Below are 14434 nucleotides of genomic sequence, written 5' to 3'. Positions count from 1 at the left end.
AAAGCTCATGTATATGGAATTATATTTTTTGCAGCTTTAGCGCAATTGCACTGTATAAACAAACAATAGTCACAACATGCACCAGGATGACTTTAGATGATGGCCACCTTCCTATGCTGAGCTGAATGCAATAACTGTTCTGGCCATTGGAGTACAAAAACATTTTTACTGTAATATCTACCTGCAGTTAGTTTGTTACAGTTGCTGCTATTTTTTTTTTTACGGAGAACCATGTTATTTTTAATTGACAGAACAGCATGTTTTACATTTTAAATGCAACAATTCAAGTACTCCATTCAAGTAAAATGGTGCACAGGAGCCCTTTTCGCATTTTATAGTTTCATGTTTCAAGCCAGAGTGGCATAACCTGTTTACAAAATATTTGCAAAATGTATATTGCCTCCTGAATAAAAATATTTAATATACTCTGTTCTGCTTAAGTTAAAACTTATTTCTTCCTGTTTTATTGAAACAACTATTTTGTTATCTTGTGTTCAGATTCTTTAAAAAAATTGATATACTGTAAAAATTTAACTTTTCTGCAATGAGTCAGTATTCTCAGTTTTCAGTGAGAACCTCAAAGCTAATGTTTTGTTGGAATATCCAGTTAGGCTTCCAGAAATTCATTTAACTGTTTCTTCTCTTGGGTTTTAATTTCCTAAAAATTTTGTACTAGAACCTTGGCTTTGATATAATGGGACGTGGCATAGTTATGAAACATTGTGCAGCTATCTTAAGCTATATACCAGCCATTTTCAACCACTGTGCTGTGGTACACTGGTGTGCCATGAATGGTCCCCAGGTGTGCCACATGAATTTGGGAGAGGGTCATTTATCAATAGGACCATTGGGGGATGTGAGCCCCCATTGACAGCACAGTGCGTCTTATCAATTGTCAAAAATCTGATGGTGTGCCTTGACCATTTTAGTGCTGTGCCAGCATGCCACAAGATGAAAAAGGTTGAAAATCACTGCTATATACAGTTCCTTTATTCTCAACAAGCTTCTTCACCACAGTAGCTTACACTGTGCTGTCTCCTGTAATATAAGATCTTATCTAGCCAATCAGGTGTTTGTGGGCCCTGATTGCATTTTAGCCAGTGCAGGATAATCTTACTAGGCTTGATATCATGGCATTAGCACTGTATCCAGTACAGATACTGCATAGGGTGGGGTATTTTGCTAAGGTAGCATCTGGCTGAAATGAAAACAGTACTGCTGTAATGCCCTCTTTCTTTGAACTTTTTGGCCCACCTGTGCCTTCCCTCTGTTTTGCCAGACACAGCGGTCTCATCTCCCATGACACAATAAATAAGTGCAATAAAGCTCACTGTACTAGTCTTCTGTCTCCCATCATCCTTCTGTGCTGTCTCCACTCACTATGTTCTCCACTGACCCATTCACTGTCCCTCTGCCCTCTTGGGAAGATGGGAGATGTGACAGGAGTCTACGGGAAACCCCATAAAAATAGGGTATGGCTTTGTACTTCTAAAAGAAAAGCTTGCCTGGGGTCCTCCAAGGCAGTTCCCAAACTTACCATGGTCCTGGTGATACAAGAGGGTGTTAGCCAGGAGAGCTGGGAAGAGGAGGCTACCAGGGCCATACCATGGTGCACAGTTTGGGAACCACTGAGCTGCATTTCTTAAGCTGCATTCTAAGAGTCAGCATTCCATGGTAGGGAAGATTATGCCTTAACTTCAAGCACACATATAGTTCTTACACAGTTCCATATATCAGATAAAGGACTTTGATTCAGAGAAGATACTCCATATAGTATGAAGTGCAGCAGTCACTATGTAGAACCATTTCAAGTCATCCCTTGTGCCTAATACATAAAGCAGGCTTGGCAAGCTGAAGAATAAAAACATAGGTAGGGAAGGAAAAATATTTCCTTTTAACTAGAATTCCTTGTAGAACTTTGTGTTATATGTAAACATCTAGCTCCAACAAAGGGCAATGTTACCATTCTGCATTATCCTAATGTGAACTTTCTAGTTGTGAACTATCAGAACTATTAAAGATAAAGTAACAGACCAAATGAGAAATTTGAAAGCTTTTATTTAGCTTAAGTTTTGAAATACAGCACAATTGTTAATTCAACAAAGGCCACAATAGTAGAATTCAAGAATCTTTACAGTAACAACTCTACCAAGATACCAAAATTCAAATATTACATTTAACAATCTACCAATCTTATCTAGATGGTGCTATCTACATACCTGGTTGCATGATTTAGCATCAAGTTAGAAATGAAGGAAGCAAGTCCTTCCCCCCCCCCCATACTTGACCAATCTCTTGCTTAGACTACCATTCCCCTGCTATCTGAACTACCAGAGGCTAATGATAGGCAAAAACCTACCCATCTTATAGAAAACTCTGAAAGAGGGCCTGTATTTTCTCCAAGTGTTCTTCAAAGCTCTAACATCAAACCCCAATACAACCACCTGGTCATATTATTGAACGGCTTCTTACCCTGACCTGTAACTTACATGGGGAAGACATTTTTGCCAATCCACTTTTTCCACACTCAAATTTACCAAATTGTGAGAAATGAAACAGTCTGTTATTCCTATGGTTCTTCACGTTGAATTCAAAAAAATTAAAACTACAGTTCCCAGAATACCTGTTGGCAAGCTTATAGCATACATGGCCAAGGGACAAGCCATAGAACAATCCTCTGAGGAGGCATGCAAACAAGCAAAGAACCACTACAATATTTAGGAAGTGGTTGGGCTTGCTGCACTGGAATTTACAAAATTCACCTTCAGTAGCAGTTATTTCATACAGGGGCTGTGCTTTGTGTTGGTTACATGCCATCTGAAAACTTCAAGTGACTACTGTTCAGATAAATGCTAGGGTTTCTCCAGGAAATGAGGACAAGTTTCCCTTGCTCTCTAATGCACAACCACAGTGATGGATTGGGCTGCATTCTCTAGTACTCCGTTCATATAGAATATGAGACAGTAGGCTTGGCTAGTGCCCTGCATCAACCATGCATCTGCCACAAAAAGATGCTCCACGATTTCTGCATGAAACACTCAAGCATTCTTTAGTTGATATGGAAAAGATTCCCTACAGCCGGGGTCTCCAAACCCCAGTCCAGGGGCCAGATGCAGCCCATGGAGAGCTTCTATCCGGCCTGCAACCAGCCTCTTGTCTCCTGAAAGCATCTGGCCCACTTGGTCGAACATGACTGGAGCTATGCTCTGGTTGCATCTAGAGGGCGTTCTAAGGGCCAGAGAGGTTGAATGAATGAACCCATTCATTCATTTATTCACTCATCTGTTCCTTCTCTAATTTGTTTATATAAATTTTATATTTAAATTTTTTTTCCAGCTCCCAACCGTGCCAGATATTTGATGTGACCCTCTGGCCAAAAAGTTTGGAGACCCTTGCTCTACAGGAACAGAAATTGGAAAGCTGCCACTTTAGAGATAATCATTTCACTTGTCAAGTGCATCTTCCTGAAATGCCAGGGTTCACTCATTTTAAGATGATTTTTGATACAATGTACATTAACACAAAGAGGCTTTAACCCATTTCTGCCCTGCCCACAGGTGTACACATTTGATCCCTACTGTGTATATGCAATGTTGGGCAGAAATGGCTTAATGTACTCACAGCACATTCCAATGCATGTTTACTCAGAAGTAAGTCCCCTTGTGTTCAGTGGGTCTTACTCCCCACAACGTAGATAAGATTACAGGCTTAATCTAGTAAAATGTTTTCAGTGATGGAAATGTTTCAGCCAGCTCTTTGTGTCTCAGATGGTAGTTTTCTTACCTTCAAATAGGCTATACATGCATTGTAGAGTAAGGTTTCTTTACTTATAATACTGAGAGCTTTAATACATGGACACCACTGGCTTGTGCTACATAACACTAAATACTGAAGAATATAGCTAATACTGTTCAGTGGTGACCTTGCTGACTTCATCTAGACACGCAATCCTATATAAAGGAGAAGAGTGATCTCTTCCTAGGAGAAGAAATCATATCCAACCAGTACCAAGAAGAAACCTGCAAGAAAATTCTAAACAAACTGACCAAACTAGAGTTAGTTTATTTGGATGTAGTCCTGTCTCATTTGACCTTCTCTTAAGCCTAAACTGAACATTTTTTCAGAACATTTAAGCAAGCTTTCCTGCATCACATAAATTTACTCAAACACAAGACTGCATACATGCAGAGATTCTTCCTTGCTAGCCCCTTTATGGTGGCATATCCCAAAAGCCTAGTCGAGGAGATAAATAAGGGAAGGCTAAAATGACAGCCTGGATAGACTGAGAACTATCAGACCCCTCTAGTAGTTATTTACAGTGGTATGTCTCATACTTTGAAAATTCTGCCTGTAGTTTGATTGATAAAACATTATCTGAGCCAGTTAGAGACCAGGAGCCATTATTGGAAAGATGCAGAAAGAAATCTAAAGAAAATATTGGTCTTTACTAAAAATTTACTAGTTTACCAGATTACTTATGCTAAGTTTATGCTATCAATTACCAAACCAACTGGCAAATGTTGTGCAACAAAATATACATTGGGGAGGGCAGCACTGTACATATTAGCCTTATTCCCTCAGAATGAATATACTTAAAAGCAGCTTTGCTTTTTAAAAGTTAAACTCTTTGGAGTTAATGAAGTGCATGGTCAGGCTTTGCCATCATCATACCTCTTACAGTCTTACAAATAAATGTTCTATTATTAAACCTTTAACGTGCTTTAAAGTACTAACAAAAAAGATAAGGTATTTGCCTTTATCTGGAAGAATGCAGAGCAGTGTTGAGAGGCGGGGAGGGAGGGGGAGGGAGAAGGTGCTTTAAGCATTTTTGAGTCAAGGGAAAACCATGCAAATAACTCATTCCAAATAAGAGTTTTCACACCACTCTACATCACACTGTATTATTTTGCTAGTGAATAGTACCACTGTAAAAATTGAGATATTTAAAGTATTTGGCAGTGTATGTTTCAGTAATCACAAAAGCGGAGTTCTGTTTCAAAAGCACTTGTCACAGTGTCATATTTCTTCCACACAACCTTTGCACATTGCTCAAATCTAGTAATATAGACTTGTAGTGTGCATTTGTTTTTGAAATAACTTTGCCTAGAACTGCCATTAAATCTTCAAATATTCAATTATGCTACAAACTAGAGCATTAAGTTATGTAGCCTATGCAATTTAAAACAAAACAAAAGCAGCAGCAGTACAATATTATAGTCTGGTTATCAATGCCTTACTTTCGTTTGCTTTTTGTGTCAGTAGTCTGAAAAACACTAGAAGCAGACATGAGATTTTCTATATATTGTCCAAGAACTTGATTTTCTGATTTCAATTTCAGGTTTTCTTCTTTAACAGCATCTACCCTTGCAGACAGATCTGTAGACACAAATTGAGGCCTTTAGCAATTGACTTTTAGATACAAATCACTGTCTTCCTTCTATGACAGGAGCTCCCAAAGTATGTATTGCAACACCTTAGGGCAGTGGTTCTCACACATTTAGCACCAGGACCCACTTTTAGGAATGAGAATCTGTCAGGACCCACCAGATGTCATGACCAGAAGTGTCATCAGGCAGAAAAATTTTTAATCCCAGGTTACAGTACTACCCACACTTACCCAGGAGTAAGTCCCATTTACTACCATTGTTGAAAGAATATACATAGTAGCTTGTTCAAAGTACAGGTCTGTAACACTTCCCCAAATGCAGTCACAGACCATGGCAGCATCAAGACTAATAGATTAAAAATAAAATATTGAATGGGGACCCACGTGAAATGGGCCCGTGACGCACCTAGTGGGTCCCGACCCACTATTTGAGAAACACTGCCTTAGGGTATCACAGCACATGGACAGGGGTGATTTGGAATGTCCCTAGTTATCCCTCAAACCTGTACTTCCAGGTGCTGCCATCTTGGATCTCACAAGATTTCATAAGATCCTAGATGGTGGCATCCAAGTCTCACAAGACCTGAGTGCTGCCATCTTGGATCTCAACAAATCTCACAAGATTTGGGTGCTGTCATCTTGGATCTCGTAAGATCTTGTGTCCAAACATGCTTACTTAAAATGAATGATTCAGATGTGTTACATTGTGTGTATTTTAAGTTTTTTCCTGTCTCAAATTCAGGGGTCAAACTCCCCACAAGCTATGAAATACAAGGGGACCCCCTTATCAGTAGGTCCCATATCTGCAGTTTCACTTAATAACAGATGGGATCCGCAGGGCCCCCAGTGCCCTCCCCACATGCCCCTCACCTCCAGAGAGTCTTCTGAGGCCCACAGAGGCCTCTGTAGGCCTCAGCAAGCCTCTGGAGGTGAGAGCCCAGCTCTCCTCACCTCCAGAGGGCAGGGAGCTTCCCTGGTTATTCATGATTTAAATTAACCACGGAGGGTTCCAGAATGGAACCCCCATGGTTACTGGGCCATGCCTGTACATAAGCTTGTTCAAAGGTTAATAGGTGATGATATTGTAACTTTTTTCCCCTGGCAATATTCTTGTCAATACACTGAATGAAATCTTATGAAACAATGAGAACTGGTGTTTTGTAATAACCATGCTGGAAACAGCAAATTCAAGTTCAATCAAATCTCAGCTTGATCGCATAGCGTACAGGAGCCTTTGGACAGATTACTCTCTCAGCTGACCCTACTTAGTTTTGCGAATAAAATAACACCAAGAACAGTTTGGGAAAAAGGTATGATACAAACATGGTTAACTCTTGATTTTACCCAAGTTTATATTGTTTCTGCTAAACAGCACTTGAACATGCATCTTCTCAATCAACACGATTTTAGAAATGTAAAATTTTAGCCAGCAAGTATTTTTATTCTGTAGTCCAATCTTTTACATAAACCTTGCCATATAAGCTAACTTTAGTCTGCTTTATATACTAAAGCAGCATTTTTACAACATCAAAAGATACATCACTTCTCAGGTCTGCAATTGAGTAAATGAAAGAAATACATTTCAAAAACATGTAGATACTGTATCAGAGGCAGGCTAACAAGTCACAAAATCATGCAGAATTGGTTAATCTTCTAAACCTGCTGCATATGGGAAAATGTTTTAAGCAGTTGCTAGAAAAATGTGGTGGGCAAAGGACTCTAATCAATATTTTGCCCAGGGTCGCAAAATGTTCAATGCTATTCCTGATTCAATTTTTACAAAAATTGTATATAATAAACAATATCATGAGCAACGTGCAGTGACAGGGAGGCAGCCATAGCGGTTGTACTAAGAGTGCAATTCTACCTATGAATTAGGCTGGTGCGGGTCCCCTGCACTGACCCAGGGGGTTGCTAACATGCCATAAAACACCTAAAACACTGGCCAGATCCAGGCCCAGATGGGATATGTTTGCTCTGCCCAAGCACACCAATGCAAGGGGTCGGAGACGGTGATGGGAAGATGTAAAGGGAGGGAAGGGGGCGTTTTTGGGTGGGGAATGGCAGGTCAGGAGGAGGTCTATCAGGCCTGAGAGGAGGTGGAATCCGCAACAGCAGCACAGGCTAAATCCTAACCCCCACTCCTGGCCTAATCAGCCTTACATGGGCTGTGCAGATTTGTACCAGTGATTTTGAAAAATACATCCTTACCCCCAAGTTTCCCTCTAGCTGCCTCCTAATCTGTGCTGGAAACAACGCAGGCCACTTGGCCTAGCTGCTCCAGCACAGGTTATGATTGGGTTGCCCATCAGACAAACATACGCCAACATTGTTATTACTCCATATTCCTCAAAAGCAATGAGACTCGGAAACTAACCTTCAAGTGTATGCTGCAGTTCCAAAACCTGATTAATAAGTCGTGTTTTTTCTTCCAATTCCACTTGATTTTCAGCCTCAACAGCTGTTAAGAAACAAATAGCTTTAGAACAACTAAGTTATTACCATACTTCAGAATGAAAATGGAAAGGTAGTAAAAATGCCTTCTACCATCCATATCTGAATTCATCATTGTCGAATGAATGGTATCCTCTCTTGAGTACTGCACGTCAGATATGCGTTCTGTTCAAAAAAATTGAGAAAACAGTATCAATCCTATGCTTACATTTAGAAACAACATTTCGAGCTCAGTACTTTAGATGGGAGGAAGATAGACAACCCAGTTTTTGTCCAGAATAAGGAAACAAAACGTTCTCTGGAAGAGGAAGGGGGACATTACTGACCCTTTGAGAATACCCCTTCTGCTACCAGGTGAAAGTATCCCGCCTCCAGACCAGCCCTGCTTCTACTGGGGAATTGTTGCCAGCTTGCTGAACACTACGCTCAAACCTTTTCAGTGTTTTTGTCATCTCCTCTGGCTTCAAGCTGCCCTTGGTAGTCAGGCCTCAGGCCTCTCAAGAATAGGTTAGGGACAAGCAATCCACTGCCCATTTTTCCTGTAGCAATCAAATGTTGTCTGACTACACATCGTACAGGGTGCCAATACTCCCACTGATTTCTGAGAATCCCTTTGCTGAATGCTCAACTCCACTCCTCCATGAAGCTTACTAGGTGACCTTTCACCTTGCAGGGTTGTTGTGAGGACAAAAAGACAACATGTACATCATGAGCTCTTTGACAGAAGGGCAGTATACAAATGTGAAAAATCAAACATTTACGGCACAAAGAAGATAGAGACTTTGAGCATATTGTAACTGCCTCATCAGACCATTAGGCCATCTAGATCAGTATCATCAATGGACTGCAGCAAGCTTTCCAGGGTTTCTGACAGAAATTTTTCTCTGCCCAACCAGAAGATGTCAGGGATGAAATATGGGGCTTTCTTCATGCAATGTGTGTGTTACAACCCTTTCCCTAACAGCAGCAAGGTCCGGAGGATGTGAATTCAGAAACTTCAACATGCTGGCTTGCCACTAGCGTACTGTCAGAACTCACGCTTACCATCTTTGTTAATAAACAACATTTTAAACATTTATTAATGCACTAATTTCTAACCCAATTAATCTATTCACTAGCCCTGCTATTATTTCTGAGGTTTTACTGTATCAAATTACAGTAAAATTATTAATCCAGCGTCTTAAACCGCTAAGCCACACTACCCAGACTAAAATTATTATTATTGTTTGCTGGCCATGAGATATGCATTCTTAAATAAAATCAAAAGCACAAATAAATATACATCTAACAGCGGTAAATTCCAGAAATGAATCACTGTGTGAAGACATAAATCTGCACTGTCCCATTTCAAGTTTACTTCATGATTATCTCAACAGGCAACCTGGAATTTCTGTTCTACAACTATTTGAAATTGTATTTCACTGTTCGCTTCCAAATTATTCAGGATTTTAAAAAGCCATTTCTACTTTCAAGGCAGATTCCTTCTCAGCTGGGGGTGGGGGTGCAGCAGGAGAGAGTAACCTTTCCTTGGCCATACAGGGATCACAATAAGCTACAGTAGCGGTTCTCACACATTTAGCATCGGGATCCACTTTTTAGAATGAGAATCTTGTCAGGACCCACTGGAAGTGATGTCATGACCAGAAGTGACGTCATCAAGCAGGGAAATTTTTAACAATCCTAGGCTCCAATCCTACCCACACTTACCCAGGAGTAAGTCCCATTGACTATCATTGTTAAAAGCATATACATAGTAGCCTGTTAAAAGTACAAGTAACATTTCCCCAATCACCGACCAGAGCAGCATCAAGTCTAATCTATTAAAAATAAAATATTGAAATGAATGGGAAGCCACCTGAAACTGGCTCGTGACCCACCTAATGGGTCCCGACCCACCTTTTGAGAAACACTGAGCTACAGGAAACTCAAGGCAGAGATTAGTGCCAGGGAGTGTTCCAGCCCAGTCCTCGCATGTCTACTCAGAAGTCAATCCCATTGTGTCCAGTGGGGCTTACTCCCAGAAAATGCGGCTGGGACTGCAGCCTTGGCCTCTCCCATGCAAGGGCTGCTGGCTCATTGGATCCCAAGCTCCGCGCCTGGAGAGAGAGGCAGGGACACCAGGTGTTGCTTCTGGCCAGGCAAGGGGGCCACTCCTCGCCTGCCGGGCAAGAAGCCCCCCCTGCTCAGAGCCCCCCACTGAGCAGCAGCAGCGCTTCCGCGCAGAGCACCTTCCTCTCCACGCCTCCCCATTCCCCCGCCTGGCGCGCGCTGACTCACCTCCCACCTGCACAGGTGCTGAGCGCCCCCGGACCAGAACCAGGACCCTCGCCTAGTTCAAAGGCGGCCACGGAGCCTGCGCAGCCTCTGCCTTCTCCCGGCTGGCAGCGCACGCGCCCTGCGCCATGAAAACAACCGGAGGGGAGGAAGGGCGGGCGAGCCTGCCAGAGCCACCAATCGAGGCGCGGAGAAGGAGCCACTGAGCGCAGGAGGCATCAGCCGACGCTGCCCGGCCGTCCTACTGGCTCTGGGCTGCGTTGGGTTTCTTTGCCGGCTTCCTTCCGCTGCAGCAGGGCTCGGCCCTCCAGCCATTCATGCCTGTCCCGAGAGGCGCGCGCCTCATCATGCCGGGCTTGGCAGGGCGGGCTGCAAAGCAGGCTGGCAGGGAGAGTGCTGCTTCGAAAGTGCCCAGGGGTGCCAACTGTTCAGGAGGAAGAGCAGGCCTGGCATGCGCCTATGCTTTTCCCAGCAGCCTGATCTGCAGCAAGCAGCCCATCAAGTTTTTATGGCACTTGAATAGTGAAAGTGTTGCTTCCAAAGTGCCCAGGGTTGCCACCTGTTTAGGAGGAAGAGCAGGCCTGGCATGACAGTTGCTTGATCTGCAGAAAGCAGCTCATCAAGCTTTTTATGGCATTCAAGTAAATGTGAGTGTCACACATAGCTTCAGATCAAGCCTCTGTTAAAAGCACAGGAGTAAGGGCTGGGGAGGAAAAAGAAACCCTGATAGTGTATTTAGCCACAGAAAAACTGCTGCCCTTGTTCACGCCAGATTTTTAGTAGGCTGTTTGCTGCCATTTCTCTTGTGTCTTTTTTCTTTGCTTAGATTTTGAGTCCTTTTTTGGGGGTAGAACTGTGTTTTCATTCATTCTGCAGTAGCAGAGCTTGCCAGGCAGTGGTGGTGGTGGTAAGTACAACAGGTGCCACAATGTGCTCTCTCAGCTATCCCTCCCACTCGACATAAGAGCCATTCTGAGCAGAGCCAGCAACATGCAGGAGACATTGTTTGGTTCTGCAAGCACCTGCATGTTGCCATCACTTCCTGGAATGGCTCCAGCAGCAAGTGGGATGGGCTACTTACACAGCACATTGTGGCGCTTGCAGTACTTACCATTTTGCCCCCCTCTCTAGCTACACTATTGCCATTCTGCTTTGTCAACATCTTTAAACTTTTTTTTAATGAAAAGCAGTATATAGTACTGTATAATATTCTCAGTAATGATTATTGTTCTGACACACCTTGTTTGTTGAAAAAGATAAATGTATCATGTATCCGCATATTTAGTTATATGTGGCTCAGGAAAAGTGAGAAAAACATGTAGTGCTTGTCTCTGAAAAAGGTGTAATGTGTGACCAAGGTCCGGTTGCTTGGGTCCCTTTGAACTCAGTGGCACTTACTTCCAATTGTGACCTATTGTGGGGTTGCAAGAAACAAAAAAATAATAGGACTTTGACTTATCTTTTGCACTGTAAGGTACACCAAACAAGCAGTGCAAAGCACAAAATTCTTTCTACAGTGTTATGTCTTATGGAAATTCCATTCATTGAATACCATAATCACAAAACACAGTAGGTTGACAGCTGTTTACAGCAGTCCAGCTACTTGTCCATGCTCCTTTTCTTCAAGGAGAAAAGAATATAACAAATATGTAACAAATATTTCCTCTCCCTCCAAATACACTTTAAAAAATTATATCATATTACTGGTTGTCAGAAGGAATTGCTATTCTTAAAGAGGGGATCACATTACTTCACATCACCATAGGCATTGTTTCTTTTGTTGAGACCTATAACTGTGGAGACCTATAATTGTTGAAAATATACTGTACTGAGGAAGTGTGAAAAAGAAGAGAGAAAGGGAGACCTCTGCTGTCTAGCTAGGGTAGGCATCAATGCATTTTCTGGTAAATAATTTTAGTTGTAGAAGTATCCTTGATCCCAGCTAAAACTAAATCCTGTAGTAATGGGATGCCTTACACCTCAGTTTTCAGTACTTCAATTGGGATCCCAAAGAAACCATGCTAAATTAGCTCTACAGGCCCAGGAGGGCTTACAAATTGCGTTTTTCAAACAACGCTGCCTTATGCAACAAACTACACTTGCAATGGAGGTGAATTTGTGATGTGCCATGATGGCCTTCTATTCAAATATTAGATGTCTGCAATCCCATTGGGGTGTGCACAAGTTCTTTGTGTGCAATAAATATCTCTTTGATTTCCAGCCATTACTTGGTGGTAAGCTTGCACTAATTGCTGTGGTCCTTACTTTCAGATGAATGTGGCTGCAATCCTAACCACACTTTCCTGAGAGCAAGCCCCGTTGAACAAAATAGGACTTACTTCTGAGTAGACCTGGTTAGGATTGTGCCCTGTGTCTCACAATGCAGCCTTGTGCAGCTGATAGTTTAAATCAGCTTCCTTATGGGGAAGCTATTCTAGCTAATGCCTTGGGATGTATAGTGTAACTGCTGTAACTTTCTCCAAGAATTCCATTAATTGCAAGATCTGCATCTCATTTCATATTGGCTGCATCTATACTTGCCAGCATTTTCAGTCTTCTTGTCCACCTAGAAGTTCAGGTGTATCTAAGGGTCAAGTGACACATAACATTAAATTCATATTTTGGCTCGTGTGCGCTTTTTATTAAGTCCATTAAAAATCAGCTACGGGGAGTCAGTCTGGATGAGGACCATGCTGGGGTGGACGGAGGCTTTAATCCAAATTATCCCATTGGCATCAGAATTTTGTGCAATGGGAGCATCCTATTGTAATTGTATTTGTAACTACATTGTAGTTACAATGTATTTGTAACTACAGCATTGTAACTACCAGTGTACAAATTTCACATATCACACTGGTCCCACAAATGCCCCTCTTTGTCTTGTAAGCAATTTGGGGCAGGAATCTATCCTATAATCTGTAATGTGCTCTGTAAAACATATAAATAAATATGATTATTTAAATAAATAATAATTTACCTCTTGTGGCTTGAAACAGTCCTCATCCTCAGGTAGGATTATGATATGGATAGTTCACCCTGAATGGGGAAAAGTGACTAAAGAAGGCACCGTAATACTCTTGTCAAACTTTTAGGCCTTTAGCTGGTAAAAAATATATTGTCCACAGTATAATGGAATGTATTGCATTGGTGGATGTCTTTCAGAAACTATGTCCATGAAAAGTAACCTTGACTTTTTTGTCCCATGTCGAACAGTATATAAAAATGAACAAGTAACTTGGGATATAACGGGTTTATAGCTGATCCTCACCCTCTCCCTGTCATACAGATAATATAATTAGAGGCCCTGCAAGCTGTTTGCCTTCAGAAAAGGCCCTTTTAAACCCATATAATCCTTTTTAATCCCTGCACACAGGCCTCCAGTGCTGTAGCTGTGACTTTGGAACTTGTCAGTGACATTCCCCGATCAGCTAGCGAAATGTTGCCAGAATGAAGGAGAGCTATGTCTCCTCCTGCTGCAAAGCTACCCTAGCAACCAAGAGGTCATGTTAGGCCTCTGGCGTAACACTGTTTCGACAAAATTGTCAGAGCAACCCAGTTCTTCTGTTTCCAGTTGATTTGATTCTGTGCTTGGGAAAAACACAGCTAGAATGGCACATGTTGCTGCCGTTGGTAGGAGTCACACACATATATGAGGAAAAGATGTTTTCCTTGGCATTTCCTTACGCCTTTCTTCTCTTCCTCACCGAGTTGGCTCCCTATTAGTCCTGCAGTTTCCATGTCTTTCTATGGACTCCCTCCTTTGAGAAGAATTTTAAATTTCTTTGAAGTCCATAAGTGCCACAATTTAATAAACAGCTCTGTGGTTTCATTTGACAGAGGCTATTTCATGTAATAGCCTTTGATCTGCTCAAACCCCCCCCCCCTTTGCCCAGCCAAATGAAATAAAGTGTCTTTAAAACCACAAGTAGGGAAACATAACACTAGACACGACCCACAGGCAGCATGGCCTTCTTCTGTTAATACACTCCCTATCCGTGTGATTTGGTTCCTGAGGTAGACAACCTTGTCTCCCTGTCTCTCTGGAAAAATAATCCATGATGACAGTGGTATTGCTTTGTGGAATCTTGGCTTTGACTTTTCTTTCTTTTCCTTTTTGCAGTCAAACCTTATTTTGTGAAAGCACATAGAAGTATCCCTTGGAAAACCACCCTTACACACTGTTCATGTTTATGTTTATTGCTCACTAGCTTTTGTAACACTGCTGACTGCTTTTCCAAAGCATCCCATTTTCACCAAGTTTTATCCTTGATGATGGATCCTAGAAGAGTAACTGCACTAGACTGTTGTAGCAAAACAGTG

General features: G+C 41.9%; 1 protein-coding gene across 2 annotated transcripts; it reads right to left on the bottom strand.

Moving 5' to 3' along the window:
* Nucleotides 1–2041: 2041 nt before the first annotated feature.
* SCOC (short coiled-coil protein) lies at nt 2042–10218 on the bottom strand. 2 transcript variants are annotated; one of them, XM_066632680.1, is made up of 4 exons: nt 10118–10218; nt 7934–8005; nt 7764–7847; nt 2042–5376 (listed from the first exon to the last, which is right to left on the bottom strand). In XM_066632680.1, exons 2-4 carry the CDS (start codon nt 7953–7955, stop codon nt 5234–5236), a joined length of 249 nt encoding a protein of 82 aa, XP_066488777.1. In that variant the 5' UTR covers nt 7956–8005; nt 10118–10218; the 3' UTR covers nt 2042–5233. The 2 variants fall into 2 exon arrangements, with proteins under 2 accessions (XP_066488777.1, XP_066488778.1); XM_066632681.1 differs by having other exon boundaries at nt 10125–10210.
* Nucleotides 10219–14434: the final 4216 nt, after the last annotated feature.

The sequence above is a fragment of the Tiliqua scincoides genome, chromosome 6 (assembly GCF_035046505.1).
Source record: "Tiliqua scincoides isolate rTilSci1 chromosome 6, rTilSci1.hap2, whole genome shotgun sequence".
Lineage (NCBI taxonomy): Eukaryota > Metazoa > Chordata > Lepidosauria > Squamata > Scincidae > Tiliqua > Tiliqua scincoides.
This window is presented reverse-complemented; position numbering and strand designations above follow the sequence as displayed.

Excerpts from the sequence above, each read along its gene's own strand:
- SCOC (XM_066632680.1), bottom strand. The coding sequence starts at position 7,955 with ATGATGAATTCAGATATGGATG. Across the intron at positions 7,848-7,933 it reads GATGAATTCAGATATGGATG|CTGTTGAGGCTGAAAATCAA; the intron begins GTAGAAGGCATT and ends GTTTCTTAACAG. Across the intron at positions 5,377-7,763 it reads ACTGCAGCATACACTTGAAG|ATCTGTCTGCAAGGGTAGAT; the intron begins GTTAGTTTCCGA and ends TTGTGTCTACAG.